At 49.5% G+C, this 20,376-nt stretch overlaps 1 protein-coding gene across 1 annotated transcript; it reads left to right on the plus strand.

Annotated features, from left to right (window-relative positions):
* The first annotated feature begins 13,459 nt into the window (after nucleotides 1-13,459).
* On the plus strand, nucleotides 13,460-15,164 carry LOC125541113 (hydroquinone glucosyltransferase-like). Its single transcript, XM_048704590.1, has one exon. The coding sequence runs from the start codon at nucleotides 13,575-13,577 to the stop codon at nucleotides 15,042-15,044; it is 1,470 nt and encodes a 489-aa protein (XP_048560547.1). The 5' UTR covers nucleotides 13,460-13,574; the 3' UTR covers nucleotides 15,045-15,164.
* The last annotated feature ends 5,212 nt before the right edge of the window (nucleotides 15,165-20,376 follow it).

Consider the following 20,376-nt stretch of genomic DNA (forward strand, 5'->3'; position numbering starts at 1 on the left):
AAATACCCAGGAGCTACTACGGACACTAGTAAGGTACACATCAATTACATGTATATCACATATACCTTTTGTTTTGCCGGCCTTCTTGTCTGCTAAGTATTTAGGGCAGTTCCGCTTCCAGTGACCGCTTCCCTTGCAATAAAAGCACTCAGTCTCGGGCTTGGGTCCATTCTTTGGCTTCTTCCCGGCAGCTTGCTTGCCGGGCGCGGCAACCTCCTTGCCGTCCTTCTTGAAGTTCTTCTTACCCTTGCCTTTCTTGAACTTAGTGGCTTTATTGACCATCAACACTTGATGTTCCTTCTTGACTTCTACCTCCGCTGATTTAAGCATTGAGAACAACTCAGGAATGGTCTTTTGCATCCCCTGCATGTTGAAGTTCATCACAAAGCTCTTGTAGCTTGGTGGAAGCGACTGGAGGATTCTGTCAATGACCACATCATCCGGGAGATTAACTCCCAGCTGAGACAAGCGGTTATGTAACCCAGACATAGTGAGTATGTGCTCACTGACAGAACTATTTTCCTCCATCTTACAGCTGAAGAACTTATCGGAGACTTCATATCTCTCGATCCGGGCATGAGCTTGAAAAACCATTTTCAGCTCTTCGAACATCTCATATGCTCCATGTCTCTCAAAACGCTTTTGGAGCCCCGGCTCTAAGCTGTAAAGCATGCCGCACTGAACGAGGGAGTAGTCGTCAACACGTGTCTGCCAAGCGTTCATAACGTCTTGGTTCTGTGGGACGGGAGCTTCACCTAGCGGTGCTTGTAGGACATAATCTTTCTTGGCAGCTATGAGGATGATCCTCAGGTTCCGGACCCAGTCCGTATAGTTGCTGCCATCGTCTTTCAGCTTGGTTTTCTCTAGGAACGCGTTGAAGTTGAGGACTACGTGGGCCATTTGATCTACAAGACATATTGTAAAATATTTTAGACTAAGTTCATGATAATTAAGTTCATCTAATCAAATTATTAATGAACTCCCACTTAGATTAGACATCCCTCTAGTCATCTAAGTATTACATGATCTGAGTTAACTAGGCCGTGTCCGATCATCACGTGAGACGGACTAGTCAACATCGGTGAACATCTTCATGTTGATCGTATCTTCTATACGACTCATGCTCGACCTTTCGGTCTTCTGTGTTCCGAGGCCATGTCTGTACATGCTAGGCTCGTCAAGTCAACCTAAGTGTTTGCATGTGTAAATCTGTCTTACACCCGTTGTATGTGAACGTCTGAATAAAACACCCGATCATCACGTGGTGTTTTGAAACAGCAAACTGTCGCAACGGTGCACAGTTAGGGGGAACACTTCTTGAAATTATTATGAGGGATCATCCTATTTACTACCGTCGTTCTAAGTAAACAAGATGCAAAACATGATAAACATCACATGCAATCAAATAATAAACGTGACATGATATGGCCAATATCACATAGCTCCTTTGATCTCCATCTTGGGGCTCCATGATCATCTTGTCACCGGCTTGACACCATGATCTCCATCATCATGATCTCCATCATCGTGTCTCCATGAAGTTGCTCGCCAACTATTACTTCTACTACTATGGCTAACGCGTTTAGCAATAAAGTAAAGTAATTTACATGGCGTTTCTTAATGACACGCAGGTCATATAAAAGAATAAAGACAACTCCTATGGCTCCTGCCGGTTGTCATACTCATCGACATGCAAGTCGTGATTTCTATTACAATAGCATGAACATCTCATACATCACATATAGATCATTCATCATTCATCACAACTTTGGCCATATCATATCACAAACCACTTGCTGCAAAAAACAAGTTAGACGTCCTCTAATTGATGTTGCAAGTTTTACGTGGCTGAATTTAGGGTTCTAGCAAGAACGACTTCTTACCTACGTTAAAGCCACAACGTGATTTGTCAACTTCTATTTACCCTTCATAAGGACCCTGTTCATCGAATCCGCTCCAACTAAAGTGGGAGAGACAGACACCCGCCAGCCACCTTATGCAACTAGTGCATGTTAGTCGGTGGAACCGGTCTCACGTAAGCGTACGTGTAAGGTTGGTCCGGGCCGCTTCATCCCACAATGCCGCTGAAGCAAGAAAAGACTAGTAGCGGCAAGAAAGTTGAAAAATCTACGCCCACAACAAATTGTGTTCTACTCGCGCAAGAACTACGCATAGACCTAGCTCATGATGCCACTGTTGGGGAACATTGCAGAAAACAAAATTTTCCTACTCGTTTCACCAAGATCCATCTAGGAGTTCATCTAGCAACGAGACATCGGATGCATCTACATACCTTTGTAGATCGCGTGCGGAAGCGTTCAAAGAACGGTGATGATGTAGTCGAACACGACGTGATCCAAATCACCGATGACCAAGCGCCGAACGGACGGCACCTCCGCGTTCAACACACGTACGGGACGGGAGACGTCTCCTCCTTCTTGATCCAGCAAGGGGAAAGGAGAGGTTGATGAAGATCCAGCAGCACGACGGCGTGGTGGTGGATGCAGGGCGTCACAGTAGCAGGGCTTCGCCTATACTACGAGAGAGAGACGTAACGGGGAGAGAGGGAGGCGCCAGGGGCTGGTGTATGAAGTCCCTCCTCTCCCCCACTATATATAGGGGTGCTAGGGGGGGCGCCGGCCCTAGGAGATGGAATCTACTAGGGGGGCGGCGGCCAAGGGTGGGGGGCTTGCCCCCCAAGCAAGGGGGCGCCCCCTTTAGGGTTTCCCCTCAACCCTAGCCGCATGGGCCCTAGGGGAGTGGCGCCCCAGCCCACTTTGGGCTGGGTTCCCTCCCACTTCAGCCCATGGGGCCCCCCGGGATAGGTGGCCCCACCCGGTGGACCCCGGGACCCTTCCGGTGGTCCCGGTACAATACCGGTGACTCCGAAACTTGTCCCGATGGCCGAAACAGCACTTCCTATATATAATTCTTTACCTCCGGACCATTCCAGAACTCCTCGTGACGTCCGGGATCTCATCCGGGACTCCGAACAACATTCAGGTTACTGCATATACATATCTTCACAACCCTAGCGTCACCGAACCTTAAGTGTGTAGACCCTACGGGTTCGGGAGACAAGCATACATGACCGAGACGACTCTCCGGTCAATAACCAACAGCGGGATCTGGATACCCATGTTGGCTCCCACATGCTCCACGATGTCGAGGATTCAATCAACCCCGTATGCAATTCCCTTTGTCAATCGATATGTTACTTGCCCGAGATTCGATCGTCGGTATCCCAATACCTCGTTCAATCTCGTTACCGGCAAGTCACTTTACTCGTACCGTAATGCATGATCCCGTGACCAGACACTTGGTCACTTTGAGCTCATTATGATGATGCATTACCGAGTGGGCCCAGTGATACCTCTCCGTCATACGGAGTGACAAATCCCAGTCTTGGATCCATGTCAACCCAACAGACACTTTCGGAGATACCGTAGTCACCTTTATAGTCACCCAGTTACGTTGTGACGTTTGGTACACCCAAAGCACTCCTACGGTATCCGGGAGTTAACACGATCTCATGGTCTAAAGGAAAAGATACTTGACATTGGAAAAGCTCTAGCAAACGAACTATAACGATCCTTGTGCTATTTAGGATTGGGTCTTGTCCATCACATCATTCTCCTAATGAATGGTGATCTCGTCATCAATGACATCCAATGTCCATAGTCAGGAAACCATGACTATCTGTTTGATCAACGAGCTAGTCAACTAGAGGCTTACTAGGGACATATTATGGTCTATGTATTCACACGTGTATTACGATTTCCGGATAATATAGTTATAGCATGAATAAAGACAATTATCATGAACAAAGAAATATAATAATAATACTTTTATTATTGCCTCTAGGGCATATTTCCAACAATCGCCATTCATCACCAACGCTCCTCTCATCGGGAGGGGGTCAATCTCCATCAACATCTTCACCAGCACCATCTCCTCTCAAACCCTAGTTCATCTCTTGTATCCAATTCTTGTCTCAAGTCTGGGATTGGTACCTGTGGGTTGCTAGTAGTGTTAATTACTCCTGTAGTTGATGCTAGTTGGTTTATTTGGTGGAAGATCATATGTTCAGATCCTATATGCATATTAATACCCCTCTATTATGAACATGAATATGCTTTGTGAGTAGTTACGTTTGTTTCCTGAGGACATGGGAGAAGTCTTGCTATTAGTAGTCATGTGAATTTGGTATTCGTTCGATATTTTGATGAGATGTATGTTGTCTCTCCTCTAGTGGTGTCATGTGAACGTCGACTACATGACACTTCACCATATTTGGGCCTAGAGGAAGGCATTGGGAAGTAATAAGTAGATGATGGGTTGCTAGAGTGACAGAAGCTTAAACCCTAATTTATGCATTGCTTCGTAAGGGGCTGATTTGGATCCATATGTTTCATGCTATGATTATGTTTACCTTAATACTTTTGTTGTAGTTGCGGATGCTTGCAAAAGAGGTTAATCATAAGTGGGATACTTGTCCAAGTAAGGACAGCACCCAAGCATCGGTCCACCCACATACCAAATTATCAAAGTACCGAACGCGAATCATATGAACGTGATGAAAACTAGCTTGACGATATTCCCATGTGTCCTCGGGAGCACTTTTATCTATATAAGAGTTTGTCCAGACTTGTCCTTTGCTACAAAAAGGATTATGCCACCTTGCTGCACTTTATTTACTTTTGTTACTTGTTGCTTGTTACAAATTATCTTATCACAAAACTATTTGTCACCTATAATTTCAGTGCTTGCAGAGAATACCTTACTGAAAACCGCTTATCATTTCCTTCTGCTCCTCATTGGGTTCGACACTCTTACTTATTGAAAGGACTACGATAGATCTCATATACTTGTGGGTCATCATATAACAAGGCGCACGTCGTCCGTGTACGGTTAACATTTGAGAAAGCATAGGCTTTGGTACATCCCCTTATCTAGGCATCTATTTCTGCATCGCGATTCGTGCTAGCACTTTTGTCTTTTTGTTTCTTTCAAATAAAACAACATATGAATTTTAAACTTTGCAGGACAACAAAACATTCTAACTACAATGTGAGAAAAAACTTTTAGATTTTTTCCTGAATCATATATACTAAAAAAATATTTTTTTACTCAAAAGTCTCATTTTCTATATTTATGTCGGACGAAAAGAATCTGAATTCCCTCCCCCCCAGGAACAAACGTAACTACTCACAAAGCATATTCATGTTCATAATTAGAGGAGTATTAATATGCATATAGGATCTGAACATATGATCTTCCACCAAATAAACCAACTAGTATCAATTACAAGGACATGGGAGAAGTCTTGCTATTAGTAGTCATGTAAATTTGGTATTCGTTCGATATTTTGATGAGATGTATGTTTGTCTCTCCTCTAGTGGTGTTATGTGAACGTCGACTACATGACACTTCACCATTATTTAGGCCTAGAGGAAGGCTGGGAAGTAATAAGTAGATGATGGGTTGCTAGAGTGACAGAAGCTTAAACCCTAGTTTATGCGTTGCTTCGTAAGGGGCTGATTTGGATCCATATGTTTCATGTTATGGTTAGGTTTACCTTAATACTTTTTTTGTAGTTGCGGATGCTTGCAATAGAGGTTAATCATAATTGGGATGCTTGTCCAAGTAGGACAGCACCCAAGCATCGGTCCACCCCACATACCAAATTATCAAAGTACCGAACGCGAATCATATGAACGTGATGAAAACTAGCTTGACGATATTCCCATGTGTCCTCGGGAGCACTTTTATCTATATAAGAGTTTGTCCAGACTTGTCCTTTGCTACAAAAAGGATTATGCCACCTTGCTGCACTTTATTTACTTTTGTTACTTGTTGCTTGTTACAAATTATCTTATCACAAAACTATTTGTCACCTATAATTTCAGTGCTTGCAGAGAATACCTTACTGAAAACCGCTTATCATTTCCTTCTGCTCCTCATTGGGTTCGACACTCTTACTTATTGAAAGGACTACGATAGATCTCATATACTTGTGGGTCATCATATAACAAGGCGCACGTCGTCCGTGTACGGTTAACATTTGAGAAAGCATAGGCTTTGGTACATCCCCTTATCTAGGCATCTATTTCTGCATCGCGATTCGTGCTAGCACTTTTGTCTTTTTGTTTCTTTCAAATAAAACAACATATGAATTTTAAACTTTGCAGGACAACAAAACATTCTAACTACAATGTGAGAAAAAACTTTTAGATTTTTTCCTGAATCATATATACTAAAAAAATATTTTTTTACTCAAAAGTCTCATTTTCTATATTTATGTCGGACGAAAAGAATCTGAATTCCCTCCCCCCCCCAGGAACAAACGTAACTACTCACAAAGCATATTCATGTTCATAATTAGAGGAGTATTAATATGCATATAGGATCTGAACATATGATCTTCCACCAAATAAACCAACTAGTATCAATTACAAGGACATGGGAGAAGTCTTGCTATTAGTAGTCATGTAAATTTGGTATTCGTTCGATATTTTGATGAGATGTATGTTTGTCTCTCCTCTAGTGGTGTCATGTGAACGTCGACTACATGACACTTCACCATTATTTAGGCCTAGAGGAAGGCATTGGGAAGTAATAAGTAGATGATGGGTTGCTAGAGTGACAGAAGCTTAAACCCTAATTTATGCATTGCTTCGTAAGGGGCTGATTTGGATCCATATGTTTCATGCTATGATTATGTTTACCTTAATACTTTTGTTGTAGTTGCGGATGCTTGCAAAAGAGGTTAATCATAAGTGGGATACTTGTCCAAGTAAGGACAGCACCCAAGCATCGGTCCACCCACATACCAAATTATCAAAGTACCGAACGCGAATCATATGAACGTGATGAAAACTAGCTTGACGATATTCCCATGTGTCCTCGGGAGCACTTTTATCTATATAAGAGTTTGTCCAGACTTGTCCTTTGCTACAAAAAGGATTATGCCACCTTGCTGCACTTTATTTACTTTTGTTACTTGTTGCTTGTTACAAATTATCTTATCACAAAACTATTTGTCACCTATAATTTCAGTGCTTGCAGAGAATACCTTACTGAAAACCGCTTATCATTTCCTTCTGCTCCTCATTGGGTTCGACACTCTTACTTATTGAAAGGACTACGATAGATCTCATATACTTGTGGGTCATCATATAACAAGGCGCACGTCGTCCGTGTACGGTTAACATTTGAGAAAGCATAGGCTTTGGTACATCCCCTTATCTAGGCATCTATTTCTGCATCGCGATTCGTGCTAGCACTTTTGTCTTTTTGTTTCTTTCAAATAAAACAACATATGAATTTTAAACTTTGCAGGACAACAAAACATTCTAACTACAATGTGAGAAAAAACTTTCAGATTTTTTCCTGAATCATATATACTAAAAAAATATTTTTTTACTCAAAAGTCTCATTTTCTATATTTATGTCGGACGAAAAGAATCTGAATTCCCTCCCCCCCCCCCCATATTGTGATGAGAATGTTTTGTTGTCTTGCAAAATTTGAAGCTCGCATGTTGTTTTGTTTCGAAGAGACAAAAAAAGGAAAAATACATGTAGTAAGTTACTTGTGTAACATAGATTTCAAAGCAATATTATAGGGTAAGGATAAAAGGTGTCCGGAAGCCTGAGCTTCAAAAATCCACGTCCGTCCGTGCACGCTCCTAGGCGAGTGGTCGCCAATGAATAATGATGGAAAACGCGATGCTCGAGGGGCTCCTGATGTGCACGATCGCATCGGCCAGTAGCACACAACCGACAACGCCATAGCAGGGGGCTCCATCATTTACCCGTGCCACTCCATCGGCTACTCGTACGTGCACGATGACACTCGCGGCTCTGCCCCCGCCGCCGGTTTCTCGAGCTTCATCACGAGTCGGCAGTAGCGGCAAGCCATTTACGGGCTCGACGCTATGGTGGTTGAGGCGTTTCCACCATGCAGTACGCGGAGGCCAAGCTGCTGCATGTAGGGCCGCTCAGTGCTGAAGTGGCAGTTATTTATTTGGCCAGTCAGCAATCCGGATCTCCCAATGCAACATCATCAAATTCACTCCTAAAAATGTCTGAAGGTCGAAAAAGGACCGGGATCGGTGTGGTCAGCGATAATACTACACATACTAAACTTTTTACGCAGCTTTACGTAATCCTTCCAACCAATTAATCTTTCCCCCTGATTTTCGAGAGGTGGGGGGCTCTCCCTCTCTCTACACCCAATAATAACCCCCAACGTTGGACAGCCTGTTAGCTTACGTACCTTTTTTTACATAGGTACAGTATTGCCCGTGTGGTTAGAGTACCTACGCAGCCATCTACTCCCTCCGTCTGATGAAGAGTATACGTTTAACTTTAAAATTTGTTCATAAAAATAGTATACTTCTATCTTCTCAATGCATTTTAAAGTAGAAAAAAATGCTTCTCCCTCATCACACGGTAATTAAGACCAATACATCCTACATATGGTCTTCTTAATTTTTACATGCACTTAGGTGGTGTTTCTAGTCCCAACTAAAAAGTCCCTAATCCCTAAAAAGTCCCTCCCGTTTGTTTTTAGAGACTAAAAAGTCCTTAGTATCTTCCTAAACGTTATTAAATGACCATGTTGCCCCTGGTATATAAAAAAAATAACAATCAAACAACACCATGGGGTGGCGGGCCAATGGGTGCATGAAAGAGCATTGTTGGAAAAGTGCCAAAAAGTCCCAAAAAGACTCTCCTTGAGAGTCTTTTTCATTTAGTTCCAAATGCCTAATTTAGTCCCTACACAAAAAAGTCCCTAGAAACAAACACCCCCTTAGCTTATTGGAGGTTGGGTAATTAAAAAGAAAAGATGATGACTTGTACCTTTTCAATGTATTTTTACTTCACTTTATAATTTGTCCTAAAATTCTATATGTATGTACTTTTCACCGGACGAAGAAAAGACGTAAGCCTACGAAGCTTTCCTTCCCACTAATAAAACTTTGCCCACCGGATTTTTAGGATGGGCTCATGTCCTTTTTTTTCAACACAGTACAAATGCAACTATTAATTAAAACTTTGCCCATTGATAAAATATAAACATACACATCTTACCATCAGGACTTGAACCCTGATAAGCTGAGAATACCACAATCCTTCTAATTATTCAATCACAGGTTGGTTCGCGTGGGCTTATGCCCCTGCTAATCATCAATATGACAAGTCTTTCCGTAACCCTTCTCACCTCATAGAAAACCGTAGGTATAAAAGCATCTTCAGCCACGCCTCCAGAAAGGCCTCCCCAAGCATTTTTTCCGCGCCGGCGCATAAAAATCGGCCCAGTCGCGCCCCCAAGAGCCCGATTTTCGCTGGCCTGGGCCGAATTTAGCGCTGGCGGACCCAGACCGAACCCGGCGCGCTGGGGCGCTCGGGGGCGCCGGGGCGAGCGGTTTTGGAGAGCCGCGGGCCCGCTGCGTCAGTGACACCGCGCTTCTTCGTTCTCGAACGCCTCGGTTTCCCGCGGGAAATCAATGGCAAGGCTGCCGCCGGTCAGCCTTACCATTGATTCCTCATGGGCGGCGCGTCACGGGGCGGCGCGCCGACGCCTCCCCTCCCTCGCACGCGTACACACGGGACGGCGCCGCTATATAAGCCGGTGGCCTCCCTCGCCTCTGGCCACACCAGCCACACCAGCCCTAGCCCGCCGTCTACCTTTCCCGAGCGCCGCCACCGAGCCCTCCCTCTCCCGAGCGCCGCCGCCGAGCCCTCCCTCTCCTCCCTCCCTTTCCCGATTCCCCGGAGATGAGGCCGCGACCAACGGCTTCGGCCGCCGCTCGCTCCGCGAACAGGAGTCTTGGCTCCTGTTCCAGACGAACATCCCGGCGCCGCCGGACATGCGCGCCGGGCCAACGGGGTGGAGACTCAGCAACGGGGGAGTGCCTATTCCCCCGTTGCCCGACGCCGTGGCGAAATCGGGCTACTTCACCGACGAGGTCGACGTCGTGCGCGCCTCCCTCACCGACGCCCAGTTCGTCCTCCCCGAGTACGCCGCCGACAACATAGCGGCGTGGACGGCGTACTTCCAGCGCCGGCAACAGCAGAGGATGGCGTCCATCAACAGCGCGCCGGTGGTGGGCGGACCGAAACAAAAAAGAGAAAAAAAATCATGTAATAAGTTAGTTGTGTAATACAGTTCTTAAAGCAATATTGGAGGATAACGATAAGACGTGTCCGGAAATCTAAGCTTCAAAAATCCATGTCTGTCCGTGCACGCTCCTAGGCGCGTGGTTGCCAATGAATAATGATGGAACATGCGCTGCTTGAGGGGATCCTAATGTGCACAACCGCGTCGACCAGTAGCACGCAGCCAACGATACCATAGTAGGGGGCTCCATCATTTACCTGTGCCATTCCATCGACTACTCGTACGCGTACATCGACACTCGCGACTCTGCCCCCGCCGCCGGCTTCTTGAGCTTAATCACAACTCGGCAGTAGTAGCAAGCCATGCACGGGCTCGACGCTATGGTGGTTGAGGCGTTTCCACCATGCAGTGCGCGGAGGCCAAGCTGCTGCATGTGAGACCGCTTAGTGCTGAAGTGGCAGTTATTTATTTTATTTTTTATCTTTTTTGAGAACTAGTGGCAGTTATTTATTTGGTCAGTCAGCAATCCGGATCTCCCAATGCAACATTATCAAATTCACTCCTAAAAACGCCTGAAGGTCGAAAAAGGACCGGGATCGATGTGGTCAGCGATAATACTACACCTACGAAACTTTACGTAATCCTTCCAACCAATTAATCCCCCCCGGGCCGGGCCCTCCCCCTCTCTCTACGCCCAATACTAACCCCACATGTTTAACGTACCTTTTTTACGTATTGCCCGTGTGGTTAGAGTATGTACTTCATGATTCATTTGTATCGCCAAAAATGCTACAGCTACGCAGCCATCTACTCCCTCCGTCCGGTGAAAAGTGTACATTTGACTTTAAAATTTATCCATAAAAAAAGTATATTTCTATCTTCTCAATGCATTTTAAAATAGAAAAAAAATGCTTCTCTCTCATCACACGGTAATTAAGACCAATACATGCTACACATGGTCTTTTTAATCTTTACATGCACTTAGCTCGTTGAAGGTTGGGTAATTAAAAAGAAGAGCGATGATGGCCTGTACTTTTCCAATGCATTTACACTTCACTTCATAATTTGTCCTAAAATTCTATATGTATACTTTTCACTGGACAGAGAGATGACGTAAGCCTACGAAGTTTTCCTTCCCACTAATAAAACTTTGCCCACCAGATTTTTAAGATGGGCTCGTGTCCTTCTTTTCAACACAGTACAGATGCAACCACTAATTAAAACTTTGCCTACTAATAAAACATACACATGCACACCTTACCATCAGGACTTAACCCTGATGAGCTGAGAATACCACAGTCCCTCTAATCATTCAATTACAGGTTGGTTCGCGTGGGCTTATGCCCCTGCTAATCACCAATATGACAAGTCTTTCCGTAACCCTTCTCACCTCATAGAAAATAGTAGGTATAAAAGCATCTCCAGCCGTGCCCCCAGAAAGGCTTCCCAGGCGTTTTTTTCACGCCGGCGCAGAAAAATTGGCCCAGTCGCGCCCCATCAGCCTGATTTTCGCCGCCTGGGCCGAATTTAGCGCCGGCGGACCCAGGCCGAACCCGGCGCGCTGGGGCGCTCGGGGGTGTCGGGGCGAGCGGTTTTGGCGCGAAAGAGCCGCGGGCCCGCCGCGTCAGCGACACCGCGCGTCTTCGTCCCCGAATGCTTCGGTTTCCCGCGGGAAATCAATGGCAAGGCTACCGTCGGTCAGCCTTATCATTGATTCCTCACGGGCGGCGCGTCACGGGGCGGCGCGCCGACGCCTCCCCTCCCTCGCACACATACACTCGCGGCGGCGCCGCTATATAAGCCGGTGGCCTCCCTCGCCTCTGGCCACACCAGCCACACCAGCCCTAGCCCGCCGTCTACCTCTCCCGAGCGCCGCCGCCGAGCCCTCCCTCTCCTCCCTCCCTCTCCCGATAGCCGAGCGATTCCCCGGAGATGAGGCCACGGCCAACGGCTTCGGCCGCCGCTCGCTCCACGAACAGGAGTCTTGGCTCCTGTTCCAGGTGAACATCCCGACGCCGCCGGACATGCACGTCGGGCCAACGGGGTGGAGACTCAGCAACGGGAGAGTGCCCATTCCCCCGTTGCCCGACGCCGTGGCTAAATCGGGCTACTTCGCCGACGAAGTCGACGTCGTGCACGCCTCCCTCATCGACGCCCAGCTTGCCCCCCCCCCCGAGTACGCCGCCGACAACATAGCGGCGTGGACGGCGTACTTCCAGCGCCGGCAGCAGCAGAGGATGGCGTCCATCAACGATGCGCCGGTGGTGGGCGGACCGAAGAACAGCGAGGGACGCCACCTGTGGTGGGGTGTCCCCGGCGGACCCTCGAGGGCGTTCTGACGTACCTCGAGGGCGACAACGACCCGCCGTTGGCATACCCCCGGGAGGGCGGCCCCCACGGCCACGGCTCACCGCCGACGCGACGGGCAATGGTTGCCCAGGAGGTTCGGCGCCTCCTCTTCTTCTTCCTCCTCCCGCTCTTCCTCACACTCGTCCGGCGCTCCGGCGCTACTCGGCGTCAAGGCGGAGCCCGCGGCGGAGACGCCGCTCGGCCAGCGCACTCGCAGCGCCGACATCGTCATCAATGAGGGCGGCCGGCGCGCCCCCTCGTCGGCTCCTCCTCGCTTCGTCAAGCCCAAGACGGAGCCGAGCCTGACGCCGGTGAAGACGGAGCCGGCCTCCCCACGGTGAAGACGGAGCACGGCGGCGACGTCGAGCTCAACGACGACGTGGCCCTAGAATGGGCGCGCGCGGACTCCCTGAAGATGGCGTGGGAGCGCCAGTGCGCCGCCGGGGCCGCGACGAAGGAGGAATCGTCGTCATCGAGGACGACGACGACGACGCCGCGCCGCCGCCACCAGCCCGTATAGGCGACGCCGGTCAGGGGTCCACCAGGGACGGCCGCGTCAAGGAGGAGAAGCCGGACGACAACGACGACGGCGGCGACTACTCCGCTTTTAGCCAGTTCTTTTTTTAATTATATATATTATGTAATAAAAACCCGCTTTTTAAATATAATATATGCCGAACTTCGAACTTTGCTATATTTTTTAATTTTTTTGAACGCGTCTGGGGACGGCCCTGGGGCCGACGGCTAGGACCAACTCAGCTCCAGGCCGATTTTTTGCGTCGGCTCATCTCCGGAGGACGATTTTAGGCGCTCTTGATAAACCAACGGCTGGAGATGCTCTAATACAGCTCTTGCAGCGTGGCTCTCTACAAACTCAAGATTTAAATCAGACTTCCCTCGCAGTGCTGTGACTGCGAGGCTCTGACCAGGCATGTGGGATTAATCCTGGCACCTCCGCAGCACGCTCCCAAAATACTGTATATTACTACCTCGTAAAATGCCGAATGGGATCACACCTTGGATTCCAGATCCACAAGACCACAACCAGCATCCCGCTCACGGACGCACGGTGCACTGCAAGAATTAACCCGTTGGCGGGATGGGGTCGTTGACCAGCACTGGCCCCGCGCCACCCAGAGCGCGGCCGCACGTCGTGCTTCTGGCCAGCCCCGGCGCCGGCCACCTCATTCCAATGGCCGAGCTGGCGCGGCGGCTCGTGGAGCTCCACGGCTTCGCGGCCACGATCGTCACCTTCACCAACCTCTGCGGCCCGGCAGGCCAGCTTCTCCCGCGCCTCCCCACCTCCGTCGCCACCGCCGCGCTCCCCGCCGTCCGGATGGACGACCTCCCCGCCGACGCCCACGACGGGTTCGTGCTCCTGGAGCTCGTCCGCCGCTCCGTCCCCAACATCCGCGCCCTCCTCCGCTCCATCAACGACGGCTCCAGTGCCGCCCCGCTCGCCGCGCTGGTGCCCGACTTCCTCTGCTCCGTGGCGCTGCCCGTCGCCGCCGAGCTCGGCGTCCCGGGGTACCTCTTCATCCCTAGCAACCTGGCCTTGGTCGCCCTCACGCGCCACATCCTCGAGCTCCACGAGGACGCCGCCCCGGGCGAGTACCGCGACCTCCCGGTGCCTCTCGAGCTTCTCGGCGGCGTCTCGCTGTGCCGCGAGGACCTCCCCGACGGGTGCGGCAGTTCCAGGCACCCGGGTTACGAGCAGGTTGTCGAGTTGGGCCGGAGGATCCGCGCTGCCGATGGCATACTGGTTAACACGTTCTACGAGATGGAACCTGGCACCGCGGAAGCGTTCAAGCGGCTGGCCGTGCCAGAGCAAGCTGCGGGCGCGTTCCTCTTCCCGCCGGTGTTCCCGGTGGGGCCATTCGTCCGGGGGCCAGATCCCGACGAAGCCGCCGTGGGCGCGTCGTCGCCATGCTTGGAGTGGCTCGACCGTCAGCCGGTCGGTTCTGTGGTGTACGTCGCCTTCGGGAGCGGCGGGGCACTTTCCGTGGAGCAGACGGCCGAGCTCGCGGGTGGTCTCGAGGCGAGCGGCCAAAGGTTTCTTTGGGTCGTGCGGATGCCAAGAACCGACGGCGGCGACGACGAGGACGATCCATTGGCGTGGCTCCCCGAGGGCTTCTTGGGGAGGACGCGGGGCAGGGGCCTGGCCGTCGCGGCGTGGGCGCCTCAGGTGCGCGTGCTGTCCCACCCCGCGACCGCCGTGTTCGTGTCGCACTGCGGGTGGAACTCAACGCTGGAGAGCGTGGGGTGCGGCGTGCCCATGCTCGCGTGGCCGCTGTATGCAGAGCAGAGGATGAACGCCGTCATTCTGGAAGAGAGGCTTGGAGTGGCATTGCGAGTGGCGCCGGACGTCGGATGCTTGGTGACCCGCCATGAGATCGCCACCGTCGTGAAGGAGCTCGTGGAGGGGGATCAGAAGCTGCGGCGCCGGGCCGAGGACCTGCAGAAAGCGGCAGCACGTGCGTGGTCGCCGGAGGGGCCGTCGCGCCGTGCGCTCGAGGAGGTCGCCATCAAGTGGAAGGCGGCGCTTGGCAAAAAAAAGCAACCCATGTAGTGCACGATCCTCCAAAAATGCTCTCATCGTACTTCATTTTGCTGTTACTTCGTGACTTTGTATAATGGTCATTTGGTGTGAAGTGATCCAACGGCTACTCAGGCCCGCCTTATACGCCTGGTAATTGTCGGTCTAAAAAAAGCAATGCAGAGTGACTCCTCGCACCGACCGGCACCTCTCATATTCAGTCCAAATCTTGAACGGATATGAGGAGGCCCGACGCACTCCAGCGTCTTTGCCATGTCGGACAAGACAGGCAGACTGTACCCCAAATTGCACCAACCCTCCTACCCCCATCTAGCCAATTTCAATTATTTCTCCTCTCTCTTCTTCCTCCTTCTTGCAGGCCACCCTAGCTCTGCCACCATTCTCCGTCGCCGTACTGAGCCCTCAGCACCGCAGTGCCGCCCCAATAGTCCGCCCATCCGTTCTTGCCGCCACGGACTTCATCGTCGGCCCGGATGCAATCAGGGTACATCCAACAACTCTCGGACTGCACCTTGCCCTCTATTGTGTTCGACACATCGTCTGACCAGTGTTTTTAATCGTTTCTTAGGCAAAATGATGAATTCAGATGGTTCATCAGACGAGGAGTATGGGTCGACAGAGCTTGATGAAATGATTCATAATGAGTTATTCAATTCATCGAATTCAGACGAAGAAGCCGAGATGATCATGATCATGAGCATCCAACAGGAAATGAATCAGGAGGTGAAGCACATTCTCAACTTCAAAGGCTTGATCAAAGGGAGAAGAGGTTTGAACCAGGATCGGGTCTTTGGAGCTCGGCTACCGTACAATGACTACTTTGCTCCCAACCCAATATTCACTGGTGATCCATGGTTTCCTCAACGGTTCCTTATGCGTAAACTATTGGTCTTGCGCATGGTGGAGGGAGTGGAGGCACACTATCCCTACTTCAGACTCATCAGGGATTGTTGCGGACAACTATCATTTTCTGCTAAGCAGAAATGCACAACTTCTCTGAGGATGCTTGCACTTGGTGCCGCCATTGATGCCGTTGGTGAGATAGTCTGGATGGGGATAGCACATGACTGAAGACCAATGTCAATTTTTCCCGCACCATGGTGCAGGTGTTTGGACCATAGTATCTGAGAGAACCAAATGTGTAAGATACAGAAAAGTTGTATGATATTGGAGAGGCAAAAGATTTTTCCATGTATGCTCGGTTCAATTGATTGCATGCATTGACGATGGAAAAAATGTCCAAAGGTTTGCGCGAAATATATCAAGGTCACACCAAAAAGGCCATCATCATATTTGAAGCAGTTGCATCACATGATTTGTGGATTTGGCATGCTATCTTTGAAATGCCTAGCTCTCAAAACGGCTTCAGTGTGCTTCAGCGATCTCCCATGTCCAGGAGATTTGTAATGAGGAATCGTCATTGTGTAACTACAATGTCAACGGTCGTGACTATAACATGGGGTACTATCTTGCGATGGTATCTATTCTCAGTAGGCGGCCTTGTGACCATATCCGAACACCAAGGCAACAAACAAAGCCACTTTCCAACAATGCAAGAAGCAGCTAGGAAGGTTGTGGAGAAGGCATTCGGAGTGCTCCAAACTCGTTACGGAATTGTTTGTGAAGCTGCAATGATGGGGAATCAGAGACTTGGTGGCAGCTGATGACATGTTGTGTTAACACGATATGATTGTCGTGGACGAGGGTGACGGGTAGCCCAAACCAATGATTTCGAGACGCCTGGAGAACAAGTCTGCATTCCGGAACAACACGATGCAGATCAACTTATGAATTTTCTGCAAATGCATCAGAATCTTCGAGATCATTAGGTGCATGCGCAACTATGATCTTATGGAGAATATGTGCACCTATAATGAAAAGAAAAAAAAGTTCATTTTACTACCTGAGCAAAGTGGATGGTTCACATAACGCCCTGATCATTTTTCCTGCTCTCTTAAACCCCTGATCTACCCAATACAGTTCAAAAATGGTCTTAGGTGGGTTCATTTAGGCGGTTTGCTGGTGTGGATGAGGTCAAAGTGGTATTTGACCGTGGGGCCATGCCATCGGGTGGGGATTTTGTACGGTGCCGCTGCTGAGAAGAAACTGGAAAATGGGGTGACCCCCCGTCGCCGCCGCTGCGGACATCACCCACCAATCCGTTTGTCGTCGTGTCGCTCGGGATGCTCTGCTGCTGCATGCGCCGTAGTGTAAAGCCATACGGGCTTTAATTTCTCTCCCTGCTGCCTTCTTCGTCTCCGGCAGACGGGCAGAGGACACCCGAGCCCCTCGACCTTATCCTTGCTAGAGACCGCCTTGAGCCATCCTGAACACGTCATTCCTTTCTACTGATCCCCTAGCGCAGCTACACATCATTGAATCACTCATAGACCATTAAAATCGTTGCTGCCGACGGCGGAAGTATCCGGCGATCCTCGGTCGATTCCGAGCTATTTTGTGTGGATTTCTCCAATTGATTTGGCCAGTAGAGCGAATGACATGAGAGGAATGCGAGGGTGTCCTCGAAGCAAAGCTTTGCGAGTTGTGGCGTCGGTATCGACCTCGCGCGCCCATGAAAGGCGTGGCGCTGCTGCTGTCCCTTGCCGAACATGCTCTTGTGCGCGTGGTGCGGTGCAGCCAAGCGTGTTCTCTGCCGTAGGAGGAGCCTCCCATCACCAGTACAATGTGTTTCTCTGCTTCCACCGCCCTATGTCCCGTTCTTGCGCAAGGTTTGGCCATCGTAGCCGGAACGTGCCCCTACCGGCCGGGCCCTGGCCCTGCGGCGTGTGGCCCTGTGGAACTCCGGACGAGCCCCGCGTGGCCATGGCCAAACGAATTGGACCAGGGCGTCAATCTTCTCCATCGACGGCCATGTTGCATTTTCCTCGCTCGACACAGCTCGCCATATTCCCCGAGCGAGTGCGTGCATGCGTCTTCTTGAGCGCTAGCGTGTGCGTGCGTTGTGCTTGGGAAAGGCCGGGTGAGCTTTCGGAGCGAACGTCGAGGAGCGCGTATGTAGCCGTGGATTTTTGCCATCGATGAGTGCGCTCTCCACGGTCAACCCTAGCAGTGACCCCGAGCCGACGCCCCTAGCCGTGCTTCCAGCTACTCCACGAAGCTCCGTCCCTGTTGCAACAGGCTATACTGCCTTCGCGCGTGCAGGTCCTCCCCTACTTGCTCGCACTCGCTCCCGATCCAGAGCAGCCGTGGTCGTAGCCGGCAGGCATCAACATGCCCGTATACGAACGAACTAAGCGCTTCGAGTGCGGGCCATGGAGGCATGGAGGCCCAGTCGAGGAGCATGGTGGCCTGCAATCGCAGTCTGTCGGGGAGCTCTATCTGAGCCCAGCCTGACGAGGGAGGCCCACCCACAGGTCAAAACCATCGTTGACCATTGACACATCAGCACCCAGTGGAGGAAAACCACACAAGGACTGATTTTGGCAGGTATGGGATTCTTTAGGAGGTTAAGGGTGAACCACCAACTTTCTTCAGGTAGTAAAATGAATTTTTTTTCTAATGGAAACCAAAGAGGTGATATTTGAAACTGTGCACTTAAAATAAATTTTATGTTTGAGCTATGTATTTTCGCTGCCAACATATGTTATTTTACGTGCAACATTCACGTGTATGATGGAGATGAACGTGCATGGATTTGTATGAATTTGAGAGCTCGGATTTGAGGTGTGTGACTGCCGGGCACGACATATGACGGGCTGTCCGGCGCCGTCAAGAGGCCTACCTCAGCGTGTCTGCAGATATATAGGAGGAGGAATTTGCCAAGTCCGGCTGTAGATGCTCTTACATCTCGACATGTGTGAATCTGTGTCATAGAGGGCTATCAACCTTTTCATCTTTATTCTTATAAAACTAGGGTAAAAAACTGATGTCAGTTCTTTTTGCCTTTTTTGGGTGAACATCTTCTGGACCGTTGGATGAGGCGCACAAATCTTGAAGGGGGTGAGGAGGCCGCATCAGATTCAAGGATCATTCGTTGGGAAATGGTTGACGCGGATGAATCCTCACCAGGACACCACTCTCTTCCTTCTATCATCTCCGCCCCCACTCCATCGACGATACACACCACTCACACCACATACAAGTGCGCCATCGCCATCGCCACTAAGTTCATGGAGAAACGAAGTAATGCAATAAGAACGATGACATGATGTAGACAAGATCTATTTATGTAGAAATAGACCCCATCTTGTTATCCCTAATGGTAATGATACATTCATGTCGGTTTCCCTTCTGTCACTAGGATCAAGCACCGTAAGATCGAACCCATCACAAAGCACCTCTTCCCATTGCAAGATAAATATTTCAAGTTGGCCAAACAAAACCAAAATATCGGAGAATAAATATGAGGCTATAAGCAATCATGCATATAAGAGATCAAAGAAGACTCAAATAACTTTCATGGATAAAAAGATAGATCTGATCATAAACTCAAAGTTTATCGGATCCCAACAAACACACCGCAAAAAGAGTTACATCATATGGATCTCCAAGAGACCATTGTATTGAGAATCAAGAGAGAGAGAGAGAGAGAGAGAGAGGAAGCCATCTAGCTACTAACTACGGACCCGAAGGTCTACAAAGATCTACTCACACATCATCGGAGAGGCACCAATGTACATGATGAACCCCTCCATGATGGTGTCTAGATTGAATCTGGTGGTTCTGAAACTTGCGGCGGCTGGAATTGATTTTCGTCGACTCCCCTAGGGTTTCTAAAATATTGCGATATTTATAAAGCAAAGGGGCGGTCCGAGAGGCCACCGAGGTGTGCACAACCCACCAGCGCGCGACTGGGCCTCCAGACGCACCCTCGTGTCTTGTGCTCACCTCGGGCTCCATCTTCGGTACTTTTTTGGCTCACTGGATGTCTTCTGGTCAGAAAAAATTGACAAAAAGTTTCGCTGCGTTTGGACTCCGTTTGATATTGATTTCCTGCAATGTACAAAATATGCAGAAAACAGCAACTGACACTTGGCACTATGTTAATAGGTTAGTACCAAAAAATGATATAAAATGACTATAAAATGATTGTAAAACATTCAAGATTGATAATATAACAGCATGGAACAATAAAAAATTACAGATACGTTAGAGACGTATCAATCCCCATCAAGTAGCTACGTTAGAGACGTATCAATCCCCATCAAGTAGCGGCTCCCCTTGGGCCTCCTCCCCACAGATCGATGACGACATGCGTAGGGTTTGAGGGCATAGGGGTGGAATCAGGCGTCATGCCTACTAGCTCCACCTGGCAGGAGATGGACGGACTGCAGCTTTGTTGGAGCCACGCGTGCGGAGCTCTGGCGGTACCTCGCGCCTCAGA

The sequence above is a fragment of the Triticum urartu genome, chromosome 2 (assembly GCF_003073215.2).
Source record: "Triticum urartu cultivar G1812 chromosome 2, Tu2.1, whole genome shotgun sequence".
Taxonomy (NCBI): Eukaryota; Viridiplantae; Streptophyta; class Magnoliopsida; order Poales; family Poaceae; genus Triticum; species Triticum urartu.

Bases quoted from the DNA above. Each gene is read 5' to 3' on its own strand.
- LOC125541113 (XM_048704590.1), top strand. From the start codon at position 13,575: ATGGGGTCGTTGACCAGCACTGGCCCCGCGCCACCCAGAGCGCGGCCG.